This window comes from Zootoca vivipara, chromosome Z, assembly GCF_963506605.1.
Source record: "Zootoca vivipara chromosome Z, rZooViv1.1, whole genome shotgun sequence".
NCBI classification, from domain to species: Eukaryota; Metazoa; Chordata; class Lepidosauria; order Squamata; family Lacertidae; genus Zootoca; species Zootoca vivipara.
Window position 1 is genome coordinate 7,478,202 of NC_083294.1, and position 26,824 is coordinate 7,505,025.

The 26,824-nt window shown below is 45.6% G+C and overlaps 1 protein-coding gene across 1 annotated transcript; it reads left to right on the plus strand.

Annotated features, from left to right (window-relative positions):
• The first annotated feature begins 570 nt into the window (after positions 1-570).
• On the plus strand, positions 571-26,494 carry TNFSF15 (TNF superfamily member 15). The gene is made up of 4 exons (XM_035113281.2): positions 571-880; positions 20,583-20,637; positions 22,394-22,426; positions 23,825-26,494. Exons 1-4 carry the CDS (start codon positions 701-703, stop codon positions 24,271-24,273), a joined length of 717 nt encoding a protein of 238 aa, XP_034969172.1. The 5' UTR covers positions 571-700; the 3' UTR covers positions 24,274-26,494.
• The last annotated feature ends 330 nt before the right edge of the window (positions 26,495-26,824 follow it).

A 26,824-nucleotide genomic window follows, 5' to 3' on the forward strand; every position in this document is an offset into this window, starting at 1 on the left:
ACTGTTGAAGGCAGTATGCCTCAGTCTGAATACCAGTCACTGGCAATCACAAATAGGGAGATCTGCTGTTGTGCTCAGGTCCTGCATGCAGGCTTCCCATGAGTATCTGTTGGCCACTGAGAAATCAGGATGCTGCACTAAATAGGTTCTTGGTCCGATACAGCAGGACTTTTCTTACATTCTTAAAGGTGAGAACAGTTATTAAGAATCTGAAAAGGGGGTATGAGCTTCAGATAAGATAGGAAACGAGACACAGAGAGAGAAAGGCACCTGGAAACTGAGACTCCTGCTAGTTTCAATAGCCACTCTGGTCTCAGCAGAAGTTCCTGCTGCTGCTGCCCCACTCGCGTTTCTCCCTTCCCCTCGGGGCGTGGACTTTCTCCTCCTTCCTCATTCCTAAATGCCATCCTCCGCAGCCCAGGCGTTAGGGAAAGCGAGCCGATTCCGGCGTAGGTGTGGCATCCTGGCTGAGATGGAAGGGTGTGTCTCTCCCCCCCCCACTCCACGTGCCCTCTTCTTGTCGCGTCGCGGAGTGGGATGGCTCTCGCGCTCTCCCCTTCTCTCCTCCTCTCTCCACCCAGGAATATACCGGCTAGGCCTATATAATGGGTCCCCAATCAGGGCCTAGAAGACATTTGCTATCCCCACCCCCCACCCCGCATTGGCTCCGTGATATTCAGAGACTGGGGAAGACTTGACTATGGACGGGGCGCGAATGCAGGAATGGACGGGAGAGCATTACGAGTACAGGTGGGAGCGGCTGGCGGGCGACTTGCGGAGGCTCCGGTGCCTGGCGCTTTTTTGCCTCCTGCTTCTTGTGCTCTTGGCTATGCCCGTGATTTACCTGCTGGGCAGCAGCCTCAGGTGCAAGCAAGACGAGGTAAGGAATAATACAAGGAGCTGCGTTTTACTCTGTAGTGTCTGCACTGACCGGCTGCGGCTCCCCGGGGTTTCGAACGGGGAGTCCTACCACGGGATGGCAGGTATTTATTTGAACGTGGGACATTCTGCATGCAAAGCAGATGCTCTTAAGCTGAGCTCCCGCGCTTCCCCAAATCAAAGATTGTCTCTCTGTGGGCGGGATTTATCAGAGAACGCTGCGGAGTCAGGCCAGCTCTAGCTCAGACCTGCCAGCAGCGCACCCTCCAATATGTCAAGGCAGGATCCTCGCCCCCTTCCCCCAGTCGTACTTGGAGATGCCCGGGACCTGGGACTTTGGGACACGCAAAGCAGGTACTTTCTCACGGAACGATCAACATGTAAATTTCATGCTGAGCATTTTAACTTGTTTTTACACGTATTTTGAGCCGTCTATAGGCTGCCTTGCCCTTGTCGTTTACTGTTAAGAGGTATTGGAATGATTAAAGTAAGAGGTTAAGAGGTATTGGAATGATTATAAGTAAACAAATAAATAAATAAAGGGGAAACCCAAGCGGAGGGATCTTTGGCTAGGAAACCTGTGGAGGGGGTGGAGCTCCACAAACCCGCGCGTCCCAAATAAATGCTGTGGACCAGAGGAGGTGGAAGTTTGTTTCTCCTTTCACAATTGTGGAATCTGGAAGTGTAGTTGGAAAGTAACTCTTCCCTTCGTTCGTTCATTCGTTTCTCCTCTGCTTCTTGTCATGGCGATGGCTGTTTGTTTGTTTGTGTGTTTTTAGGGGCATGCTTGTAGAATGAAGTTTAGATTGCAATGCGCTCCAGTGATTTGCTCATCTCCAGCATTAGGGACCAGATCGCTGTTGTTACTGCAAATTTCAAATGTGTGCATGTGCTGACTACTATAGATGGGAGGGTGGGCTTTATCAGCCCAAGGGTTGCATTCACTTTTTGTCAGTATTCTGGGGTGTATACATGTGAGGGGGTGGGAGGCCAAAGGCAATGCAGGCGAAGCAACGAATGTCCGTTTTACCTTTAAATAGCAGACTAGTTTGTACACACACTTTCACACCCCTCTCTTTATCCAAGTAAAAGGCATCATCGGAGTTCAAGGATACAGTCAAGCCAGTTAAAGACACTCTCTTGGGGAGAGGGGGTGTGTCTGGGTAGGCATGCTGCTTTGGCGAGGAGTCCTGAGGGCTAGCCAGAGCTTTGAGGGCCACCTTTGGCTCAAGGTCTGAAATTCCCCACTCCTGTTGCAGATCAAAGATGCCATTTTTGTTATTCACAACAGCCCTGCAAGGTGACTTAACTGAGATGGCTCAAGAAGAAACCTGCCAAACTAAAAGACTGAGTCCTCCAGTTCAGGCTGAGTAATTCTTACCAGACTCACTCAGCTGAGTGTTGGAGGACAGAGGACACAACAAGGTACCACTGGACCTGACTAGGGGAGTGGAATTCTGTCCCCAGTGGAATCATTACATCAGGGCAGGAACACTTTTTGAAGTGGACTCTTTCTAGAGGGCCCTGGACTCAAGGTGTGTGTGTGTGTGTGTGTGTGTTGTGTCCTCATCTCCCATGGAATACCTGAGGCATTGAAATACTTATGAACATAGAGGTCTCTGAACCAGAAAATCAGAAAAACTTGCAACCTGATCTGGTACGTTTTATCACCACTGTTGGAGAAGGTCAGCCTCTGAATATAGTTCCTGGGAATCGTGAGGAGAGCTGCAATTGCACTTGCAGGCTTCACAGAGGGAGGTTGGCCACTTGTGAGAATAGTCTGCTGGACTTTGGCATCATTCAGCAGAATTCTTTTTATGTCACTAAGCTTTGTGACACAGACTTTTTGTAGTGCTTATAGCAGTGAGGTTCCAGATGATGATTGGGTGATGCTAGTGGTGAAGCTATGGAATGTCCATAAACATTCAATTGCTTGGATAATATAGCAGCCGAGAATAGGATGTTCAAAACCCGGCTTCCGCAAGAAGGCTTGCTTTGACCAGGGCCGGCCCTATGGCTAGGCTGGGTGGCGCAGGGCGCCATGGCGCCGGCCTGCCCACCGGCCGCTCTTCCGCGCAGCAGCGCCCTCGGCAGTAGCACTGCGCACTGAGCCCGCCCGCCCGCCCGTTGCACAGCAGCGCCCTCGGCAGCCGCGCTGCGCCTGCCCGCCCGCCCGCCCGCCGCGCTGGAAAACGGGGTGGGGGGCGCCGGAGGGATCCGTTGCAGCATGGCGCCAGGGTGCCAGAGGTGCTTAAGATGGGCCTGGCTTTGACAGTATGGTCAGTGCAAAAACAAAACTATGCCATGATAAATCCCTGAAACGAGATATTGATAAGGTGAATAATACTAAAACTCAACTAATGATTACTCAAAGAAACATAATAGATTTAAATTTCCCAAAAGAAACTAGGATATAGAAAAGACATGAATATCTCAAAATAACATCTAAGTAAAGTAAACCTTGATGAAGTGCCGGCTAAGTGACTCGTTTCACTGTTCAGACTGGCATCACACCATCACAACTAGGAGAGCTTTTACAGCCCTTTACTTAATCTTTTCTAAGAGCAATGATATTCATTAGTTGAATTGTCCCATAGGTTAGCTAACCTTTAGTTTAAACAACTATCGTCTTATTTTGGGGAAGTTTATCCCTGACTGCTATCTAATTTTCAATTCTTTTCAGAGCTTACAGCTCCTGTTTAGTTTTGATTATAAGGAAACCTCAGCCCCTTAACATTTCCCTTCTGAGGAAACAGATAGAGATTTTCCAGTGAAACGATTCACTTAGCCGGCACCTCGTCAAGGTTTACTTTATTTATTATGTTTCTTTGAGTAATCATTAGTTGAGTTTTAGTATTATTCACCTTATCAATATCTCGTTTCAGGGATTCATCACGGCATAGTTTTGTTTTTGCGCTGATTATACATTTCCGTGATTGTCTTTTTTGCCATTTTTGACAGTTTGGTCAGCTGTGAGGCAGGAGCTGTGTGGAGCAGACAAAAGGTTGGAAAAGGTGAGTGGGACAAGGCCCCAGAAGAGACAGTAGGTGAGAGGCAAAGATTCCACATGCTGGATGGCTGGAGGAGAGGGCCAGAGTCAGTAGTGGAGTGAGATATGAAAAGGGTGATAGATTGGAGATAGAACACAATGAGTTAAAGAGCCCATTGAACTTCCATACCTTGAGAGGGATCCTGTAATTTAGAGAGAATCCTAACATGCACAGAGATCCAGAAATGAGAGCCAGGAGCTTACCTGAAACACACATATTTAATTTCCATAATCCCCTGCACCTTTTTTTCCTGGTCTCTCCATGCTTTTGCATTTCCAGAGTGGCCTGGTTCATGCATCACCCTTACCCAGGAGTGGGGAACATTTGTTTCAGCCTGGGGGCTGCACTTCCTTCTCGGCAGGCTAATATAATCTTGGGGAGTTGTGATGGGTGTGTCTGTGTGTATGTGTGTGTGTGGCTGTAATTGTGTTTTTGTTTTGTTTTTTATGGGTTGGCATTCAATTTCGTTGTACTATGTACAATGACAATAAAGTATTTATCTTATCTTTTAGGGGCCACATGCCGGACATGGGCAGTATTAGAGGCAAAAGCTGACAAAGCAACACATGTAAATTTTACCTTTGTACAGTTGGCTAATTTCTACTATTCCTCTCTATCCCCCATCCAGGCAAGCAAGAGGCATCATGGGAGTCCAATTAGACATTCCAGCCAGGCAAAAACACTCAGGGTGCAGTCCAAGGCAAGTCAGAGGATTTGCAAACTGCAAATCACCACAAAGAAGATCAAGCAAAGATGGCTTGTTTTGTGAGAGCACATGCCCCACTTAACTCCCCATGTGTTTCCTTTTAACTATGCAACATCCCATTGGAATTTGTCGAGCAGTACTGCTACCATTGCCTCAGCAGATCTCGCCCTGCCCCTTCCTATTGCCTGGGCCTGGCTGCAAAGGTGTGGAAATTTTCTCAGAGTTCTTTGCCCATTCTCCTCAAGAGCACTCAAAAGATTCTAGCAGCCTAGGGTTTCTTTAACCCCTTCTTTCAACTGCTCTACATTATTCCCTTGCGCACCAGCCCCCACCCCCTTAATGTTATACTGTAATGTGACTCCATTACTTTCCCATTTAGATACTATATCATCCTTCCCCAGATAGGGGAGCTGCATTAAGATAACCCATTAGAGAGTATATGGTCTAATATTGTTTCAAACATTCTGCAAAAAATGTCAGAGAGCAGGGACTTTTTCTTGCTCTGTCCTCCTCTTGGGGCAAAGCCTCACACAGGATTCTGCTGTTGCTGAAGCACCAGTCAGCATTGAAGGTCAATACCCACACCTTCCATTTAAGGCACTCTTATCCCACTTTAACATACCTGGAGAATCCTGGGAACGATGGTTTGTTGAGACTGGTGGGAACTGTAGATCTGTGAGGTCGGTACCCATAGCAAACAAGAGTTTCCATGGTTTTTTTTGCAGGAAGCCATGACTGATAAAGTGGAATAAGAGTTTGTTGTTTGGGGCAGATGTGACTTTAGACTCTGGGCTTCTCTACACTTCTCCCACTGCTCACTCCCCCCTCCCCTGGTGGGAAAACTACTCTTTAGCCCTCAATTGGAACAAACCTGGGAAAGGAGTGGGGCAGAGAGAAAACCCCTTGGACCTGTTCCTAAAAAGCATGGGTCAAGTGGGAAACTGTGCTTTCTAGGCAGGGGACTAGCAGAAGTGTGGATTCGTCTTGAGCCTTATATGGCAGCAAGTGGTTCTGTCTAACTTAACTGAAAGGGGCTTCTTCAGTTTAAAGGGGCTCAGCCTTCTCCAACAGTTTTTTCCACTACAAATTAGCAGGGGAGGCTGGCTGGCTGCATGAGGGCTTCTGTGATACGAGAGTCCTCAGGGTCAGAGTATGGCAACATGACACCCTTTGGCTTGAGTGGCGCTAGCACCACGAGATCCTCTCGTGGATGTGCTTCTGGGGCTGGCCCTCTCTGTAATTTCCCTTTCTGACCCAGACTCCTTTACCTCATCCCATGAATGAGGGGAATCCAGTGCCAGGGTGATGAGACATTTTATTTTCAGGCAGGATTCCATGCTCCTGGAAACTATTGCACGAGGGAAGGGGATGAAGGATGTGACTACATTGTGTGCATAGGTTTCAGAGAATGTCCAGGAGAGCCTCCAGTGTGCTGGTGCTTCCAATATGCTGCCCCCCCACAAAAAACCTTTCCCCTTGCAATCTGGACTTGGGACTTTCCAACATGTGTAAACTTCAGGCTGCCTAGCCCAGTCAGTGAAAGTCACTGAGCAAGAGATGACTTCTAACCACCATCACCCCATTGACTAGCATCTTCATAGCCTGGTAGGTGATGTGGGTGGGGTAAACAAACAAGCCAGACTTAAGCCATAGTTAAGGAACTGTGTGAGTTTGCACCTATCACTGAACCACAGCAAAATTCAGTAGGCCAACAACAAACCGTGGTTCCTTTTTGCTAACAAACCATAGTTAAAGGGCTGGGCTGGCAGGTAATGGTTTAATACCAAATAGTTAATTAGTAATAACTAATAAATACGTTTATTAATTATTTAGTAATGAATAAATTGGGGTTTATTAACTAAGCTTTTTTAATGGTTTAACATTGTGTGCAAAGTGTGCAAATACTGTGGTTTAACTGGCTTGCTTTTCCAAATGATTTGTATGTGTGGGGTTTTATTATTACCCCCCCAACCCACCCCCACCCCACCCAAAAATCTGGGAAATTACTTGCATAGACAGAGGAACATTTTAGGAGTGCTGCAGTCTTAGCACATATCTGCACAGTTGTGTGCACCCTCTGTATCTCTCCCACCTGCCCCTACCGCTCAGGTTTGCAACTCCACCTGTTTATTCCCTGCCCCCAACAAAAAGTGAAAATGGGTAGCAGCAGTGCTTTTCTTCCAGAAAAAGTTGTTACAGTAAGTGCCACACTTTTAACCAGTGCTTTTCTTCTGGGAAAAGAAAGGTGCTGGTACTGCGTACCCTTGAGCGTCCCCAGATAAAAAGCACTGGATAGCAGTGTATATACAAAAGGCGGAGAAAAGTGTCACACTGGCATATAAACAGCCACATCAAGAATCAAACATGACACATTACCATGGTTGGTATTCAAGTAATTTGTACTCAGTGGAGACCCATTGAAATTAATTCATCTAACTTAACCCAGAGCTGTCAACCCTCCCTTTATTTGTGGGGAAACTCCCTTATTCCAAGCCACAGCTGTCAGCCTTCCTTTTTTGCTGGAAATTCCCTTATTCTAGCGCCGTTTCCTGCTGCTATCCTGGATTGTTAGATATACTGTAGACTGTCCCCGGGACAGGTGAGGCTGCTGCTGATCCCTTATTTTCAAATCCGAAAGTAGACAGCTATGACTTAACCATATTTTAAGATGTGCTTATTGAAGTTTTCAAAAACAACAATATGCAAACAATAAAGAAACAATGAACAGGGGCTGTGTGTAGCACATATTAGGGTTGCCACATGTCCTGTATAATACAGGATTGTCCCATATTTCAATGTAAAATGCTGCATCCTGTATTGATGCAGTATTGACCTGTATTTCAAGTCTCTCTCACACACATGCACGCGCGCACACACACACACCTGCCAAGTTAGGGATCCTCTCCAAATGCATGTATTTGAAAGGGTGTGTGAAAGGTCATGTATTTACGCTCTGGGTAGCCAAGCACAGACAGATTTTAAAATTCATGTTTATGTGTGTGTGTGCACACTTGTTTTTGTGTGACAAATTCCAGGGATGCCATCCTGTTAGGCTGCAAGAGATTACTTTGAAGTCACTTGAGAACCAGATGAGAGGGGAGGGGGAAATCACCCTGAACTGCCCTGCCCTGCTTTGTCCTGTATTTTGCCAGAACAAAGGTGGAAACCCTAAACACATTATTGAAGTTTGAATAAAATAAACAGAAGCTTTAGTACACTTGCAGGCACCATAATAATAAAATCGATTGTGTGAAGGGACGTTTTGGAAGCATGAGTCACATATCAACAAGGAAGCCTTCCACATAGAGGTGTATATTGTTGTGGCCTATGAAGTGCACTGCTTTAATTTCAAAACTTACAAATGGAGACCGCGCAACATTAAAATAGTCTCACAACCATCCCATGATGGGTTAAATGATCAGACAAGACGATATCCAGCATCAGGAACCAACCAAGACAGATGACTGTGGGTGGTATTCAACTAATTCCACCTGAACATTAGGAAGAACCTCCTGACAGTAAGAGCTGTTCGACAGTGGAACTTGCTGCCAAGGAGTGTGGTGGAGTCTCCTTCTTTGGAGGTCTTTAAACGGAGGCTTGACAGCCATCTGTCAGGAATGCTTTGGTGGTGTTTCCTGCTTGGCAGGGGGTTGGACTGGATGGCCCTTGTGGTCCCTTCCAACTATGATTCTATGATTCTAATGTTTATTCAGAGTAGACCCATTAAAATTAATGACCCTAACTCAGACATCTTCATTAATTAAAATGGATCTACTTTGAGTAAAAGTTAGTTGAATTACACAGAATTTCTTCCAGGCTTAGGACATGCATTTGGGGCCCTACTTCTTCTTCTTCTTTTAATAAAAAAAAAACCACCCAAAAATTGTAGATCAGGCCACAACCTGATAGTGGGTACTGGATGAGTAGTTGAAGACCAATGCAGCAGCAAATGCTGCTGGATATGGTGGGTCCAGGAATGATTTGGGTTAAGTGTTGCCCAACTAAGTTCTGCTTAGAGTAGATCAGAATGAACAAACCTAAGTTAGCCATGCCCATTACAATCGGTCTACTCTGAGTAGGAATAACCTGGGATTTGCTTGGTTATCTTATTGCTAATAAATACCAGCACTCAGCATGTTTCTGTCATTTATCAATATGCAACTCGTGTAGGAGTTTTATTGCATAAACATCCGCTGGCAATTAGCATGAGCAGAGGTCACGCAGCAAATGAGATTGCTTATTAACTTTCTACAATGCTTTCATTCAAGGAAATGCAAGTATATTGGTGCAATGCATGGAGCTCTGAAATCTGGGCCTCTGCCAAGGGTGGAAGCTTGTTGGCCCAGCTGAGCATAAACCAGGGAACTAAACTTTATGTCATGGATAAACTTCATCAGCGGATGTGGGTGGTTGCGTTCTTTATTTAAGTGTTAGAGAAATTGTGTAAATAATGCAAGTGGAGCCTAGAGCAAAAAAGTTCTGGTAGCAGTTTACTGAGCAGATGGAACAACAAACAGTGCATAATTTGAGGAGGAAGGAACAGACAGGTTTTGTCTTTCAGTTCAGGCTGTGTACATAACAGGGGGGCATACAACTAAAAACACAGAGGAGAAAACTTCCTGAGAAACCAACCAGAGCACATGCTAACTCAGGCATTCCCAAACTTCGGCCCTCCAGATGTTTTGGCCTACAACTCCCATGATCCCTAGCTAACAGGAGCAGTGGTCGGGGAAGATGGGAATTGTAGTCCAAAACATCTGGAGGGCCGAGGTTTGGGGATGCCTGTGCTAACTCATGCCACTCTGCCTTGTTGCTAAGCAATATCTCCACACACACCCCTCTTGACTAGTGGACTTTAATGCTAGAAGACTTAACCTTTAAGTGACATACTGCATTATCTCCGCTGGTGTACTTTCTACATAAAGTACTCATAGGTTCAGGAGATCTACCCTGATCCTAAATATGGTCTTTTCTACTGATCTTCCTTGGTGGAGAAGGGATTGCTGTCCCATAGGAAACATTTCAGGTATTCAGAATGTTTGTGTCCTTACAATTTGGGAATAGTGGGTCAGCTAATACATGTATGTATGTATGTATGTATGTATGAGCAAATACTAAGATTCATTAACTTTCTAATTTGGATCTTGTTTCATACCAAAAAGGTGCTTTTTCTGAATTTGTAAATCATTTTAATGTTGACTCTTCCCAGATAAAGTCCATCATTATTATTGAAATTGTTCATGAAGACTTTAAAAAAGAATTCAGGCTGCACTGAAGTGGAAACGTGAAGAACAGAATTTGGGACTGGGCATACAAAAACTGAGTAAAACCAACTTTGATAGATTCATCCATCCTTAGTCAGAAATGCAGGTGGAAAGACAAGGGGAAATCAATCAAGTGGTCTGTTCAAAGCCATGATTTTCAAACCCAAAACTTCACATGGTGTCAATAGCTCAGACAACCCCTCCCCTGCCTTCTCCCCCACCCACTCCAGTGCTGGCAGGGGGTAAGTCCCCTTTGTGGTACAGCGTTGGCCCATGCAGAGCACTGACTGGTTTTGTAAATAATGATCAGTGAAACTGTGCCCCCCCCTGATATCCTTGGACTCCAGTTTTCATAAGTCCTAGCCAGCATGGCCATTGGAGTCCACCAACATCTGGAGGCTGACATGGAAATTATTTATTAAATTTATATACCGTCCTTCATCAAAAGACCACAGCGTGGTTTATAAAGCAGAACACAAATGCCAGCACGTAACAACTATACAATATAAAACTCAAGGCAGTTATATAAATACCATTACAACAATGAGAAATAGATAATAAAATACAGATTCTCCTAAAAGAGAATCAGCAGCAGGATATCTTAAATACAAAAGTTCCTGCTGCTTCTTGTACAGCCAAGTTCTATATGCAATACCTGGAGCAGACGGTAGCTTTGAATCTACAGTCCCCTTTTCAGGTAGCTGTTATATTATGAGAGATACTCAGGCACCATCTACATGTTACTAATCCAGATTGTCCAGTGGATAACAATGGTGAGGACAGTATGATTGCATCCTACACACATTTTAACTTGTGTGATTTCAACCTTAAGTGGTTGCAGGCAAACCGGCCAGCTGAAAATGCACATGTTAAATGAGCTTGAAGTGCTTAAAAACTATTCTTGTGTTGTGTCTGCTTGAGGTTTCCAAACGTGAAAAGAAAATGAAAGCTCTCTGCCTTGCTTGGGGAGGTCTGCTCAGCACATGGGCTCTGGGATGCTCTCATGAGGTCTTGTGGGGCCATCCGGGTCCAGTGAGAACTTGTGGAAGCATCCTTAGTCTTCTAGAGCTGATGTGCTGAGAGGGCTTTGCTTCCCCACCCCGCAGCTTTTAAGATTGCTTAAAAGCTCTTTGCTTTGTATTTGAACTACGGCACTTAATCTGATCTGGTGTGAGATCTGGTTTCTGTGCTCAGTTTCCAGCTGTAAAGCGATGTCTAGAGGTTAAAAGTTAACCACATGCAACAGATGTCCTGTCCTCGTGCCAAATGGGACTCTCCTGCATTCCATCTGTTCGGTAAGCACAGCTGTGGGAAGCAAATGACAAGTTAATTAGTAATGCCTGTATTGTTGTGGGGGGGGGGGGCAGGGATTGGCCAGTACAAATATTAACTGGACAGTTTTAAAGGAATGTGTGGGGTTTTATTTTTGCGTGGTGTGATTTCTCTAGCCTTTCAGCAGGCACTGAAAATAGTACAATGGTACCTCGGGTTAAGAACTTAATTCGTTCCGGAGGTCCGTTCTTAACCTGAAACTGTTCTTAACCTGAGGTATCACTCCCACTGCCACCGCGCGATTTCGGTTCTCATCCTGAAGTAAAGTTCTGAACCCGGTGTACTATTTTTGGGTTAGCGGAGTCTGTAACCTGAAGCGTCTGTGTTGTAGAAATTCCCCTCCCACGCACCCCACTGAATCACACACACACATTTCCACATGACTATCGAAAGGGGGGACTTGGGAGCTATAATCCTCTAAGCCTTACTACAAGTAGTCAGAAGACTAAACATTTCCCCATCAATGGTGCCAGACTGCTAGCCATCTCATTCACAATGGAAGACTCCTCTGAACAAAAGACAGTGATCAACTCTTAGGAAACTGTTAATTTCTCTTTGTAAAATAAAAAAATTCCTTCAGTAGCACCTTAAAGACCAACTAAGTTTATATTTTGGTATGAGCTTTCGTGTGCATGCACACAAAAGTGTGCATGCACACGAAAGCTCATACCAAAATATAAACTTAGTTGGTCTTTAAGGTGCTACTGAAGGAATTTTTTTATTTTGCTTCGACTCAGACCAACACGGCTACCTACCTGTAACAATTTCTCTTTGTGTTTAGGAATTCACACCTGGGAGGGGTGAGAGGAGGACTAGGAGAGGTGCCAAAGGTGCTCAGATTTCTACCTTGAACCCTCCCTTTTTGTGAGGTATTGATTACGTAGCTGTGATGTAGGAATGATGTATTTTAGGGGTGTTTCTTGGTGATGGGAAAACTGATAAAAGTGGAGGTTCTATTTTGTTCGGGATCTCCATCTTGCTTCACCTTGTTGCAGGTGGGGCCCTGTCACGACAGTATTTTTCTTTAATAAAGACCAAGCCTACTGGTTGCTGTTTAGCTCTGATATTCTTGGCTGGAGTCTTCATTTTTGTCTAAGGGAGCCCTCAGATTTTCCGTTAACAGTTTGGCGACCGCACGAAGGGACGCTTGGTTCTCCTATAGAGGTGGGGGAAGGGAATAGAGGGGATCAGGCGCCACTGGGCAGCCTTAGCCCAGGGATCCTTTTTTTCTCCCTGCCTTCCCTTTGCGAGTGGTAATCAACTGTCACCAAAAGGCTCAGCCAAGGAGAGCAAAGGCAAGGTCAAGCCGGCCAACTAAGGACCCCGGGATCCACGAGGGACAGTCCAGGACGTGAGTATGGTTTGAAATTAGTACACTGGGAGGGGGGTGGGTTCTAAGGGGTAGCGCTTCCATGACAGCTGAAATTCTTTATTCTCTTTACTTGTTTCTTCCTCCTTGACCTAATGCATCAGAGCCAACCCACAGAAGGTCAAGGAGGTATGCTTTCTGCCGCTCTCTTCCCCTTTTCCCTGCTCTCTCCCTGATCCTACCCATCGGAGCCAGCCCAGGAGGATCAGAAGACCTTATCACCTTCTGTATCTTTAGCTTTCCTTATCTAACCAAATGAAGCTGCACCTCCTTTCTGGCGACCCTTGTTGGGGATGACCCACAAATGTGAGAACGCAAGGTCGTTTGTTCATTTCCGACTTAAGTTCCTGGGTCCTGACCTGGCATTGCGATTGCGCAAGCGTCCAGTAAGGAATTCCGACCGTAGATTTGGTGTTGGGCAAGAGGTACTCTGAGGACAGAAGGGGCCCCGCAATAGGGTTAGTTCTGCAAGCAGTGATGAGTAAATGAGGATCTGTGGTTTCCGGGTATAGAGAACCCGTGGTTTCCAGGTTAGCTACCTGTGGTTAGGTTGTGGGCAGTAGTTGCCCAGTTGTAAATTCCCCTTTTGCCTTCTCCAGTCCGTTCCTTCAGAGTCTGTCCAGAATGGCCTGGGAGGGACACCCTAAATTCCTCAGTAGCCTTCTCTAGTCCATTCCATCGGAGTCTGCCTAGAACCGGGCCGAGAGAGGAGCGTGAAAACCCTCAATTTGTAATTTTTGGAAATTCTTTTTTTTCCCTCCCTCTTTGTCTCCTTTCCTCACTCCATTAGCGTACTTTCATATACCCTCATGTGGCTTGTGGTTGAGCATTCTCCCAGGTAGAAAATGGGAGCCTAATCTTCGAAGCACAATAGTTGGACTCCTCCTGACAATCTGGGTACCCTGAAGCCTTTTTGCCCTGGGGAGGACTCCGATACCCCCTCCAGTTTGTGTTATCCAACTGAAAGGGGTTGGCAGTATGTGAAAACCTATCTAAATCAAAAGTTGATGGACCTTTGTGAGGGCTGGTGTGTGGCTTATGCCCACCACCTGGAACCCAGGGCACAGTGGCCACCTCAGGGATCCTTCGACAAAGTCAGGGTGCAAACCCCTAGAAAGAGATGAGCATATCAAATTTGTGTTGTTAAATTATAACCTAAGGCCAGAACATGAAACCGTAAACTTAATGGTGCTCAGAAGGCAGTAGAAATAATAATAATTATCCAGCCTGAGAGCCCACACATTAGAGATCTTAGTTTCCCTATAAGTGAATAAGAGATGTACTCAAGGTTTAGAAATGTTTATGGGGTCTGTGTTTGAAATTGGCCACAACATCCAAGGACTGCCTTTCTTAAGTGTGCATAGTTTAAAACTGCAAACTTGCTTCAAATTTTTGGTTTAACGAAACCATGTTGAACCTGATCAATCTTAAATATGACAAACGTGAGAATGAGGTGTGCAAATGTTTGTTATTTGAGAGAGGCTCCAAAGGAGTCTTCCTCCAAGTGGTAGAAAGAAAAGGGGGGAAATCCTGTGTATGCACTTGTGTTCTGAAAGGAGGACCCCCCCCCCCTTCCCTCTATAGCTTAAATGCGGAGGGTGATTTTTAAGTCTGCTGGCAAATGATGCTTTGTTGCAACTTTTGAGTTTGTGAGGGAGCCAGTCTACAGCCTTGTTCCACTCTGCTTGGAATGTGCTGTGAAGTTAGCCTAATGTTTCTACTGCAAAGTGTCTGGATTTCATTCAGCCTTGGGTAGGTCTCCTTTTGAGAGAAAAGTGTCTGTTGTTTTAGTTGTTCGGAGGAATCCTTGGAAGTATTAGGACTATATGACTATGAAATAATGGTGTTCCTTCTAGGAAAAAATGGTATTGAAGGTAGAAGCCTCCATAGCCAGCAATTGTCTATCTGAGTCAGGTTTAAACTTTGATTCAATTGGGCAGAAGGCCTATTGTAGGGCTCTTAATACCAGTTTCTCTAAGATCAGCCAGGATTTCCTGGGCTCTTTTCTTGAAAAATGCCCCCCTTTGTTTCTGTCTCTCTCAGCCCCCGCCCCCTTACTTCTGTGCCTTAACAGGTAGATTTACTCCCAATTAACACAAGTAAGCTTCCTTTCTTAGGAATTAAAGAACCTTTTAATGAGGGTGAAAGAGGAGAGCGCAAAATATGGTCTGAAGCTCAACATCAAAAAAACCAAGATCATGGCCACTGGTCCCATCACCTCCTGGCAAATAGAAGGGGAAGAAATGGAGGCAGTGAGAGATTTTACTTTCTTGGGCTCCTTGATCACTGCAGATGGTGACAGCAGTCACGAAATTAAAAGACGCCTGCTTCTTGGGAGAAAAGCAATGACAAACCTAGACAGCATCTTAAAAAGCAGAGACATCACTTTGCCGACAAAGGTCCGTATAGTTAAAGCTATGGTTTTCCCAGTAGTGATGTATGGAAGTGAGAGCTGGACCATAAAGAAGGCTGATCGTCGAAGAATTGATGCTTTTGAATTATGGTGCTGGAGGAGACTCTTGAGAGTCCCATGGACTGCTAGAAGATCAAACCTATCCATTCTTAAGGAAATCAGCCCTGAGTGCTCCCTGGAAGGACAGATCGTGAAGCTGAGGCTCCAATATTTTGGCCACCTCATGAGAAGAGAAGAATCCTTGGAAAAGACCCTGATGTTGGGAAAGATTGAGGGCACTAGGAGAAGGGGACGACAGAGGACGAGATGGTTGGACAGTGTTCTCGAAGCTACGAACATGAGTTTGACCAAACTGCGGGAGGCAGTGCAAGACAGGAGTGCCTGGCGTGCTATGGTCCATGGGGTCACGAAGAGTCGGACACGACTAAACGACTAAACAACAACAACAAGCTTCCTTTCATGAGGAGACTGAAAAGGAGGGGGGTGCAGTGTGTTTGCTAGGAACTCCATTTGGTATGAAAGGTGTTCACCCCTTCTCACTTTCTGTGTGTGCACAGACTTTTTAGTTTAAGGAAGTAAAATTCCCTCTTAAAACTGTTTATCTTAAGGTTTGTTAAAGGCTTCTATGTAAAGCTGGTACTTTTATCTTCCCCTTCCTTCTTTTCCCCCTTAGTACACATGTGTGCTTGCATGATAGGGCATAGCCTGTGTTTCTTTCCCAGTTGTGCGCCTGTACTTAAATGTTACAGGTAGGTAGCCGTGTTGGTCTGAGTCGAAGCAAAATAAAAATTCCTTCAGTAGCACCTTAAAGACCAACTAAGTTTATATTTTGGTATAAACTTGGTATAAACTTCTTCAGATACCTGAAGAAGTGTGCATGCACACGAAAGCTCATACCAAAATATAAACTTAGTTGGTCTTCAAGGTGCTACTGAAGGAATTTTTATTGTACTTAAATGTGTGTCTCTCTGGTAGTACAAATATTGCTGTGAACCCTGTATTTTAGAGGGATGGACTAGATTACTCAGCGTCCCTTCCAACCCTACAAATCTCACGCTGAAAAGGGGAGTTAAATGGGAAAATTGTATGTTGTATGTGATGTGACGGTGCTAGGTACGTAGAAGGAGAGAGAGAATGTGTTTCTAAGCACTGAAAAGTGAGTTTTAAATTCTGGTGGTGTAGTGTAATGGCCTGAATTCAGTCAAGCTTTGCTCTTTGGTGGTGAAGGGTGGAAAGATTGGTTTTCAAAGTTTGGAGTGAAGAGTTTGAGAGGTGGTGTTTAGAAAGAGGTAGAGATGGTATATCATGCATTGAAATGAGTATCTGGGGGTTTTTCACCATGTTGTCAGCTATTTCTTTAACTGCAAAAGTCCAGCCAACAGTTTAAGCACATACAAATTCATAATCAAGCAGAATGAGCCTTGACCATCCCTGTACATCACGGGTGTCAAACACAAGGCCCGGGGGCCAAATCCGGCCCGCCAGACCTCGTCATGTGGCCCGCCGAGCGCCCCAGCCAGCGGGACCCAGCAGTGGGACCTTGCTGCTGAAGCGCCGCGCAAACAAGGCGCCGACAAACAGCTGGGGCCGGGGAAATGCTTTTTGCCCCTGGGTCCCTTCGCACTCTTTTCTGGCGCTGAATCAAGGCGGCGACCCCCCCCTTCCCTTTCTTTCTTCCTCTCTCTCGTTCTTATTCTTTCTTTCCCTCTCCTTCTTTCCTTCTTTATCTCCGTCTTCTCTCCCTCTTTCTTTTTCTTTCCTTCTTTATTCCTTCTTTCCTACTCTTCTTTCTCTCACCTCTTTCCTTCCTCTCTCCCTCCTGCTCCCTCTTTTCTTCCTTCCTTCCTTCCTTCCTTCCTTCCTTCCTTCCTTCCTTCCTTCCTTCCTTCCTTCCTTCCTTCCTTCCGTCCTTCCCAACTTTCTTCCTCTCCCTCATTCTTATTCTTTCTTTCCCTCTACTTCCTTCCTTCTTTCTCCCTTTCCATCTTCTCTCCCTCTTTCTTTTTCTTTCCTTCTTTATTCTCTTCCTTATTTCCTACTCTTCTTTCTCTCCCCTCTTTCCTTCCTTCCTCTCTCCCTCCCACTCCCTCTTTTCTTCCTTCCTTCCTTCCTTCCTTCCTTCCTTCCTTCCTTCCTTCCCTCTCCCTCTCCCTCTCCCTCTCCCTCTCCCTCTCCCTCTCCCTCTCCCTCTCCCTCTCCCTCTCCCTCTCCCTCTCCCTCTCCCTCTCCCTCTCCTCAGAAACATAGGATGCTGCTTTATACTTCTGGCCCTTAAACCCTGGAAGCAGGAGAGCAGCTTCAGTGAGTCAACCTCAGCCAGTCCCTTTGGTGAAGGGTGGTGGCCCACTGGCAGAACATCTGTCCTGCATGCAGAAGGACCCCAGCATCTCCAGGTACTAGTAGCTCTGCAAAGGTCCTGCATGAAACCCTAGCGAGCCTCCACCACCCAGTGCAGTTACCAAAAATCATTTTTCAATAAATTGTACAATAATTGTACATTTGAATATCTACTTGGCATTATTCTGACTATGTTTCTGCTTTCAGAGCTAGTTATTACTTACATTATTACAAAAAACAGTAATAATTGAATGCAGTGACAATAATTTATGATAATAAAGAGTGGACACATAGTCCTACAGACACAACCGGCCCTTTGAGGGTGACCAAACTGCTGATGCGGCCCCCGATGAATTTGAGTTTGACACCCCTGCTGTACATAAAGGCCAGAAAATTTGTCTGGAAATGGTGAGGCTGAGATGAGTGAGAATGTTGAAGATCATGAAGCCTGCCTCTGGCCATTTTACCCATACATACCGGTAAGGGGGGGGGCAGGGAATTTAGTCTGCCCATGGATGAAATTACTAATGAAATACTTGAATTTTATGAAGTCTGGCCCTGGCCATTTTACCCATACATAAAGGGGCGGGTCATTTTAACACTAATGACCAGAGGGGGAGTATACAAAATAATAGCCCACATTTTTTAGAGACCTACACCCCAATTTCCTGTAGGCAATAGTTCCTAATTTCTTTGCCTGGCCTGCAGATATGTTTATTTGGTGCAAGAAACACGGTCCATTAGCACTGAGTTAACAGAAATTTACTTTGACCAATTTTTATTGCTGGTTTGGGTGAAAATGTAAATTTCTGGCTTTCTGTTTTCATTTTAAATCAAACCCTTAAAAAAAAAAACTCTCCCTTCCCTTCCTTTATTCCAATGGTAATTTAGCCAACAGATGCAACACTTTTAAATGGTACAATAGATTTCTGAACCACGAACTCTGTACATGCACAGAGGCTGTTGTCAAAAACAAAAGAGAGAGAGAGAGAGAGAGAGAAACGAGATTTTAACTAAGAGGTGACAAAGTTACGCTCTGCACATGAAACTTAAATTAAAACTTCTTTATGTAAAACTTGAAACCATTGAGGAAAAAACCTTATATGTCCTTGGCTCCAGGGGTTACTTGAGAAAACAAAAGGGTCAAGTGCCGGACCATCATTCCAAATCTAACATGCAAAATTCTTTCTAGAGGTAAATATCCCAGCACTCCCACCTTGAGTTCATCTCTTGAATAGTTTTTGTTTGTTTGTTTGTTTTCCCTTTCAACTGGATATTGAGATCCAAAATGCAGAGAAAGAATTTCCAGTTCTTTCAGAACCTTAATGCAAATCTTTCTTCGAATGGGGGACTGTTAGGGAATGGAAAAGAGTCTACTACCATGTTTCCCCTTTCTTAAGATGTATTCATTTTATAAGCCGTAGCTGGATTTTTACGCATTTGTGGGATATAAGCCATACCCCCAAAACAAGCCATACCCCAGCTGCAAACAAAGAGCAGCAGAAAGCCGCCAAACAGCTGGGGCCTGGGGGGGGTGTAGAAAGGCGGCCGGAGCAGCGCTGCATGGAGCGCCCCGAGCCACAGCAGGAGGAGGTTTCAAAGTGCTACCATACATAGGGGACCCTCCAGGGCCAGCTGGCCGGAACTGGGGCCCTCGGCTCCCGGCCTCGCCTACTCACACTTCTTCTCCCCAACCAGACATGTCGCCCGCGTGCTCACCGGCACCAAAATACATTTCTTGTTATGTGCAAATGGGGCAGAACACTTTGTCAGCGCTTCAGCAGCAGCAACAGCCAGTTCTGGGTGCTGAGCCACGGCAGGAGGAGGAGGCGGCGACTTGCCGGGTCAGCGCCCGGCAGCGCCGTGCAGAGAGTCCCAAGCCTCTGGGATGCAGCAGTGCTCTGTAGCACTTTGAATCCTCCTCCTCCTGCCGTAGCTTGGCGCCTGGAGCCGGCTGCTGCTGCTGAAGCACTGACAAAGCACCCAGCAGGATTTTCTTTCCTTCTTTATTCCCTTCCTTATTTCCTACTCTTCTTTCTCTCCCCTCTTTCCTTCCTCTCTCCCTCCCTCCCTCCCTCCCGCTCCCTCTTTCTTTCCTTCCTTGCTTCCTTGCTTCCTTTCTTCCTCCCTCCCTCTCCTCAGAAACATAGGATGCTGCTTTATACTTCTGGCCCTTAAACACTGGAACCAGGAGAGCAGCTCCAGTGAGTCAACCTCAGCCAGTCCCTTTGGTGAAGGGTGGCGGCTCACTGGCAGAACATCTGTCCTGCATGCAGAAGGATCCCAGCATCTCCAGTAGCTCTGCGAAGGTCCTGCATGAAAGCCTAGCGAGCCTCCACCACCCAGTGCAGTTAATCCTCAGCAAGATGGATCAGAGTTATTATCTGGTACCGTATGAGGCCACGTTCTTGAGTCCTCCTTACAGCGCCACCCTCTCTCCTGCTCAGTTGCCTCCCACAGCGCTGGGTAGGCTTAAGACGGCCCCGTTCCTGTCGCCTCCTCAGCCACTCCTGCGTGCTCAGGGAGCCAGCGAACCAGCGACAGGCACCGGGGGGGGGGACGTGCCTCTCAGCTGAGTTCTCCACCGCCTTCTCAGCCCGCAAATTGCTGTACCGTACCATACTGACGCAATAAAAATAAGACACCCCACTGAAAATAAGCCACCCTGTGGTTTTTTGAGGGGGGAAAAGTTATAAGACGGTGTCTTAAAAAGGGGGGAACACGGTACTGATTCCTTTGCACCCGTGTTGTTACCTGTCCTGTACCTTATTTATTTAGAGCAGGCATGTCCAACTCCCAAGAGACTGTGATCTACTCCCAGTATATATTAAAAAAAACCTGGCAGTGATCTACCCATTGTCATTGGAGGGGGGAGGAGTAGGCATGGGTGTGGGTATGTGGATTGACCAGAGTTGTTGAGCTTTTTGGGTGTAGGATTGCCCAGAGTTCTTCAGCTTTTATTTGTTAACTTTCGGTAAACTTTATTTAATTCCTCAATCGATAAGGGTTCCACCAGGACCCTACCAGGATCAGCCTACCAACCAATCAGTAGATTGCAATCTACTGGTTGGACATGCCTAATTTAGAGCCTCTACACCCTAATATTTGGCCAAAAAGACTCACAGTGTGGCTTACATACAATCAATTACAAGACATTGCGCGCCCACAGGCTTTCTCGTGAAGTAGAGGTGCTACACTGCTGAATTAATCACTTGTGCATTTTCCTTTACAGGTGTCACCTGAAACACTTCCTATATTCCAAAAACAAGAGGCCTCTCCTACAAATTGTGAGTTTGCTTAAAAGAAGAAGAAAATTTTTAGTGTTTGCTTTGTGTTCCGAATAAGATTCTCCTTGCAGCAAATTTCTCCAGACAGTAGCAGGCATTGGCAGAATAGGAGCATAGGAAGTTACCTCAAACTGAGTCAGAACACAGGTCCATCGAGGTCATTATTGCCTACACTGACTGGCAGCAGTTCTCCAGTGTTTCAGGCGGGGGGGGGGGTTCCTCTCTTAGCCCTGCGTAGAGAATCCAAAGATCAAAACCTAGAACATTGTGCACACAAAACAGCTGCTCTCCCACTGAGCTACAGCCCTTCACCCATGATGCTTAATTGTGGGGAAAGCCAGCAGTGAAAAATGTGCTTGAGGTGATATCACAGCTCAGAGGGGGGATGCATTCTCCATGGCAGGAATGGGAAACTTATGTGGTCCTCAAAATGTTGTTGAACTCTGTTGCAGGGGTTTGGACTCGATGACCCTTGGGGTCCCTTCCAACTCTAGAATTCCGTGATTCTGTGGGCTGGGGTTGTTGGGGGGTTGAAGCCCAACAGCATCTAGGGGGCCATCCTCCCTGTCCAAAAAAGGAGCATAGTCCTGGACGGCAGAGGTTCAGGGGTCTCAGTTCACTTCCAACATGTGCTATAGCAAGTTGCTCCTTAGGAGGTCTCTATGGTGCTGTGCAACCCGTGCAAAATGCAGACCATCACCTCCAAATAGGGGCTATCAGGCCTCCAACAACATCTTACAGGACAGCCTGCCTGATGGTCAACAAACCAGTATTGATTGAGAGCCAGTGTGAGAGTAGTGGTTAGAGCAGAAATAGCTAGCAAGTGTCCTCTAGGTGTTGTTGGACTGAAGCTGATATCATCCATGACCACTGGCCATCTTGGCTGAGGTTGTTGGCAGGTGTAGTTCAACACTATCTGAAGGGTACTCTGTTAGCTTCCCCAGGATTGGAATTTAGTCTGGGGCCTGGGAGACCAGGGCTCAAATCCCCACTCAGCCATGGAGCTCATTACATCACAACCATGCAAGGTAGATTACCCTGAGAGTAATCAGTGACTGGCCAGTGAGCTTCATGGCCAAGTGAGGATTCAAACCCTGGTTTCCTCCAGGCCCTAGTCCAACACTCTAACCATTACACCTCTGGATGGGTGATAAGCCAAGCTGCCTTTAAAATGTCATTTGTGCCTCTGCAGCCAGGGATAGGCAGAAAATATTGTCCTTGACATTCTGTGTGACTCCCTGCCTACTTATCCAAGGGAAAGATTTCTCAGAGAAATTCTCCAGAGCGCTTATTTTCTGAACCATAGTGAGAAATCCCATTATTTGTTGACAGATGAGAATAAATGCACTACATTTAAGGTTTCTATGCTCCCCTTAGCTGGTGATCACCTGTGCTAAAACATATTTCTACGCTGTTTTCACCTTTGTGAAGATCAATGATTTACACTGGAAATAGATTTGACTGGCACATTTATAGAAAGTTCAACAACCACATCAATTATGCAGCCCACTTTTGCCCCTGATGCCACCCATCCATGGTTGTCCTCAAGGGAATGTAGCCCCGGAGTTTAAAACAGTTCACTACTCATTTATTGTAGGATGGTAATATACATTTGGCTCCAGGATTGCTGGGTTCACTCAGCATCTGGTTAGAGGGGCCATGTATGGTTTACCCAGAAAGAAAGTAAGGGGGTATAAGATTGTGGTCTTAGAGTGCATCAAGTAATTCTCTCTCTCTCTCTCTCTCTTACACTGAGGTTCGGAAACCAAGCCAAAGATCCACCTTTCAGGTAATTTTTCACTTTGCAGTAGTTTCTCCTCCAATGCTTTATGTCTCTGGAGAGTGTTCCTTCCCCTTTCAGAAGCCCATCAAGATAGAAAGGTCTCAGGAACAGCCCCTGGTAGTGTTCAGTGGTATTAAAATACATGCTTGCAAAGCACAGTTGTCTGGTAATAAGGTACTGTGCATGTGTTTAAAAGAACAGACTGCATTTCTTGCAGTGGCTAAATATGGGGGGATGGTGAAACTACCGGTATTAAAGTGGCGGCTGATGCTAATTGAGATTGGTAGGGCAGAGGACAGGGAGGCCAACATTACGTGGTGTAAAAGCCAGTGGCAGGAAAAGTCGAGCCGGTGACGTGTGGAGCCAACTAATTTTAGTTTTGTCCCTATCCTCCTCCCTGCTGAGTTTTACAAAGGAGAACAATGAGACTACAGCAGAGGAAGCAGGGCTGTCTTAAGCGTATCTGGCGCCGTGGTGCAAAGATCCCTCCAGCGCCCCCCCCGCCCCGTTTCCCAGCGTGGCTGTCTGGCAGGTACAGCGCGGCGCCCCCCTGGGGGCCCGGCGCCCTGGCGCATTGCACCACCCAGCCTTGCCTTAGAGCTGGCCCTGAGAGGAAGCTGAGGGGTTGTGCTACCCCCCCTTGACTGGTTGTAAGTAAGAAGGCAGGCAGCTGGGGTCTGGTTATGGGCAGGCAGAGATTGGCATGCCAAAATCCTAATGGCCCACTGGAACTACAATACCCATTTTCTAGGTCTTCAGTGGGCAACGCTAAACAGAAATAGACCTTAGGAAATATGGAGAGGATTTGGAAGAGGGGGAGAGAGAGAGAGAGAGAGAGAGAGAGAGAGAGAGAGAGAGAGAGAGAGAGAGAGAGAGAGAGAGAGGGGGGGGGGATATAACACAGAATGGAGAGACACAGTTACCAGTCTGCTAGTGAGATGAACCCACTGGTTCAAGTTTCATGCACCACTAAATTTAGAGAAATGCAAATCTTGAGTGACCATTGCATTTTTGACAGTGTATTGTTTCAGGAAGCACAGAGTAGGTAGGTTCACATTAGGATGCATCCTTAACGGAATCTCTCTCTTATGCATAGACTCAGGTAGGCTCACCTGGGTTCAGGTGGGACCTCTGGTGTTCATCTGAGTTCATGGCAGGGAACCAGTGACCCTCCATTACTCATCAGCCTCAGCGACCACAGCCAACGGTCAGAGATTATGGGAGCTGTTGTTCAGAAATATCTGGAGGGGCACAATTTCTTCCCCACTCCTGGGGTGATGGTGATGATTTGGGGCTGAATGTGAATAACAGGCTAGAAAGTCACAAAAGCCATCAGCCTCTTTGAATGTTTTTAGCCTTCAGTGAGATCATATAACTAAATTGTTTTGCTTTGTCTTATCACAGCTATCAAGCAAAATTCATCCTGCGTCAAGAATGTGCTTCCAATCTTAGAGTGGACAGTTCGCATAAATGAACAGCTCAGTCCAATGAAGTATTTCGATGGTTTCTTGGTGATCCCCAAAAAAGGATATTACTATGTCTACACTCAGGTCACTTTCCGATGTCCTGATGGTACATGTGAAACCATAGAGTACTGTGGGAAGAAAGGAGTGGATGTAAGAAACGTAATGCAGGTGGTTTCATTGAAGAGCCCAAGCTATCCTGTACCTCAACCAATCATGAAAGGCGAGAGTACCATTGACAAGAGTGGAAAATGGAGGAAAACCATTTATGTCGGAGGTATTTTCCAGCTTTGGGAAGATGACACACTCATGGTCAATGTCAGCAACCCTGCACTGGTGGGATTTGGTGGTGAAGCAGACATAACCTACTTTGGTGCTTTCTTAATCTAACTGCTCATTTGAAACCATGGATTCTCCCACTCACAGACCAGAATTTCCACAATGCAGTGTAATAAAAGGATGCTTCCAAAAAATTGATGGAATCCTGTGATTTTGGCAAATATTTTCCCCGAAGAATTAACTGTGAAAGATTACTAATCTGTGGCACCCCCTCTGCTCAGACTAAAATTGTGGGGTTGTCCCAGTGGAGAGGGGGTGATCCCTTGAATCAGCTCAGATCTGTGGTGTGGATATATCTCTAGTTACTTAAACGACTTGGGGCACAAGACCCAAAAAGAAATGTGCGTAAATGTAAAACAGTCAGTAAGGTGTGACTGGAGTCTTAGCAGCACTGAGTATTACAGCATGCCCACCTGTCTGGTAAGCAAAGTATTGGAGGTGAGGATAAAAAGATCTGGGGCCTAGCACAATACCCTCAGACTTAAGGCTCCCTAAACCACCCCTTAACAATGTCCTTGTAAATAAATATGCCCCAATAATATATCTCACTCTGTTGCACTATGACACCCTCTTGCAAATTAACCCTTGGTATAAGAACAGAAGATCAAACCTATCCATTCTGAAGGAAATCAGCCCTGAGTGCTCACTGGAAGGACAGATTGTGAAGCTGAGGATCCAATACTTTGGCCACCTCATGAGAAAAGAAGACTCCCTGGAAAAGACCCTGGTGTTGGGAAATATTGAGGGCACAAGGAGAAGGGGACGACAGAGGACGAGATGGTTGGACAGTGTTCTCGAAGCTACGAACATGAGTTTGACCAAACTGCGGGAGGCAGTGGAAGACAGGAGTGCCTGGCGTGCTATGGTCCATGGGGTCATGAAGAGTCGGACACAACTAAACAACTAAACAACAACAACATAAGAACAGAGTTGTGACAATGCAAAAAGAGAGAGAGAGAGAGTTCCTATTTTATAGCATAAAATGACAGAATTTATGGAAACTTCTTTGATGGATTGGGAGAACAAGTTTCTAGACATTATTAAGTTCAGGATAGCATGTGGGTATGTGAGCAATGCCTTCAGATTATTCAAAAGCCACAAGCATAGTAGTTAGGAGTGTTAACTGCATAGTTAATGGGAGAACCCAGAAAAAAGAGCATCTATGCAACTGGTTCATTCAGTTTGGGGGAGGGAATGACTTGGTTTCTCTCCTTTTTCTTAATTTCCCTTTGAAACTATGGTTTTTAAGGTCTTTCAGGTTTGCTTCATGTACGAGAGGAAACAAACTAATGTAACTTCTGTTGACATAAATTCCCCACATTGTTTTCTGTTTCTGGAATACATGTTAGATGTTATCGTGTATTAAATATTTAAATAGACAATTTTTTTAAAATGAGTTCTGTTACGGTAGTGTTTTTATTCAGTTTCCTTTATTTCTCAAAATAAAAGTCTGAGGTCGCCCCCAGAGATGATATTGAAGCAGCTGTTTGATTCTTACGTAACAAAAAACCCGCCATCAGCATAGATAAATCTTTGTTATTAGCAAACCAATTTGATAGACAGGTACTGCAGGAGGATTGGAATGAAGAATTAGAGATCTCAATTTCGATCACACAATGGGAAACTGTTTTAACTGCTATAACAAGGGTGTCTCTGGACCTTAAACTGAGGCTCATACAACAAAAAAATTATATGTAGAATATACTGGATCCCATTATGTTTGTTTAAAAAGGGCTGTCTAAGATATCTAACTGTTGGAGATGCAATAGGGATAATGCTTCTCTAAAACATGTGTTTTTTCATTGTCCTATATTGACAACAATCCTTCTTTGAAGTCCCTGAATTAATTGTAAGAGCGATTATGAATAATCCATCACTTTCATAAGTCAGGACACTTGTGGACCTTCCTGTCTAATCCTCTGCACTTTCTCACACACTCACTTCAAGGCCTCCTGGCAACTCTGACGCAGTGAGCGTCATGGAAGAAAATGTGTTTGGAACAACTGAACTGCTTCACTAAGATGGTACAGTGGAAACGAAAATCAGTAAGGCAGGGCACCTTGCTGAGGTTAGGTCAATCTGTGAGGGCCGGGAGCCTTTCCCCAGAATTTCAGGACATCCTTGACTGTCAGAATAACCACATAAGACATTGCATTTTGAACCTGAAATGTCTGAAACTCAAACAGCATTTTTGTGGGCATACTATGCAGCTGTAGGTTGGCTTCTTCTGGTTTCTATGGAACTCTGAACCTTAATGCTACCTAACTCTGGGCATAGGGAATACCTTTTTAAAAAATAAAATACTGCTTTGAAAACCGTTCTGGCCTTACCATTAGGTACCATGAAAGGGAAGCAAATTTGTAAGTCATTTAGGAATGTAAGAAGCTGGCTTATACTCAGGCTGACTAACTTCCATCTAGGGCAATACTGTCCACACTGGCTGGCAGCAGCTCTCCCAATTTCCCCAGTCCCACCCAGGGATACAACAGATTGAATGTGGGACTTTGTACATGCAAAGTCCCTTCTATTATTTACAGGAGTGCCAAGTGGTGGGGCCTGAGTGGTCTTCAGCCTCCTCCCCCCCATATTTTTCAATGAGGGG

Coding starts and splice junctions, on each gene's coding strand:
- TNFSF15 (XM_035113281.2), top strand. CDS start 701: ATGGACGGGGCGCGAATGCAGGAATGGACGGGAGAGCATTACGAGTAC. Junction 881..20,582: donor TCAGGTGCAAGCAAGACGAG/GTAAGGAATAAT, acceptor TTTCCTTTACAG/GTGTCACCTGAAACACTTCC. Junction 20,638..22,393: donor AGAGGCCTCTCCTACAAATT/GTGAGTTTGCTT, acceptor TCTTACACTGAG/GTTCGGAAACCAAGCCAAAG.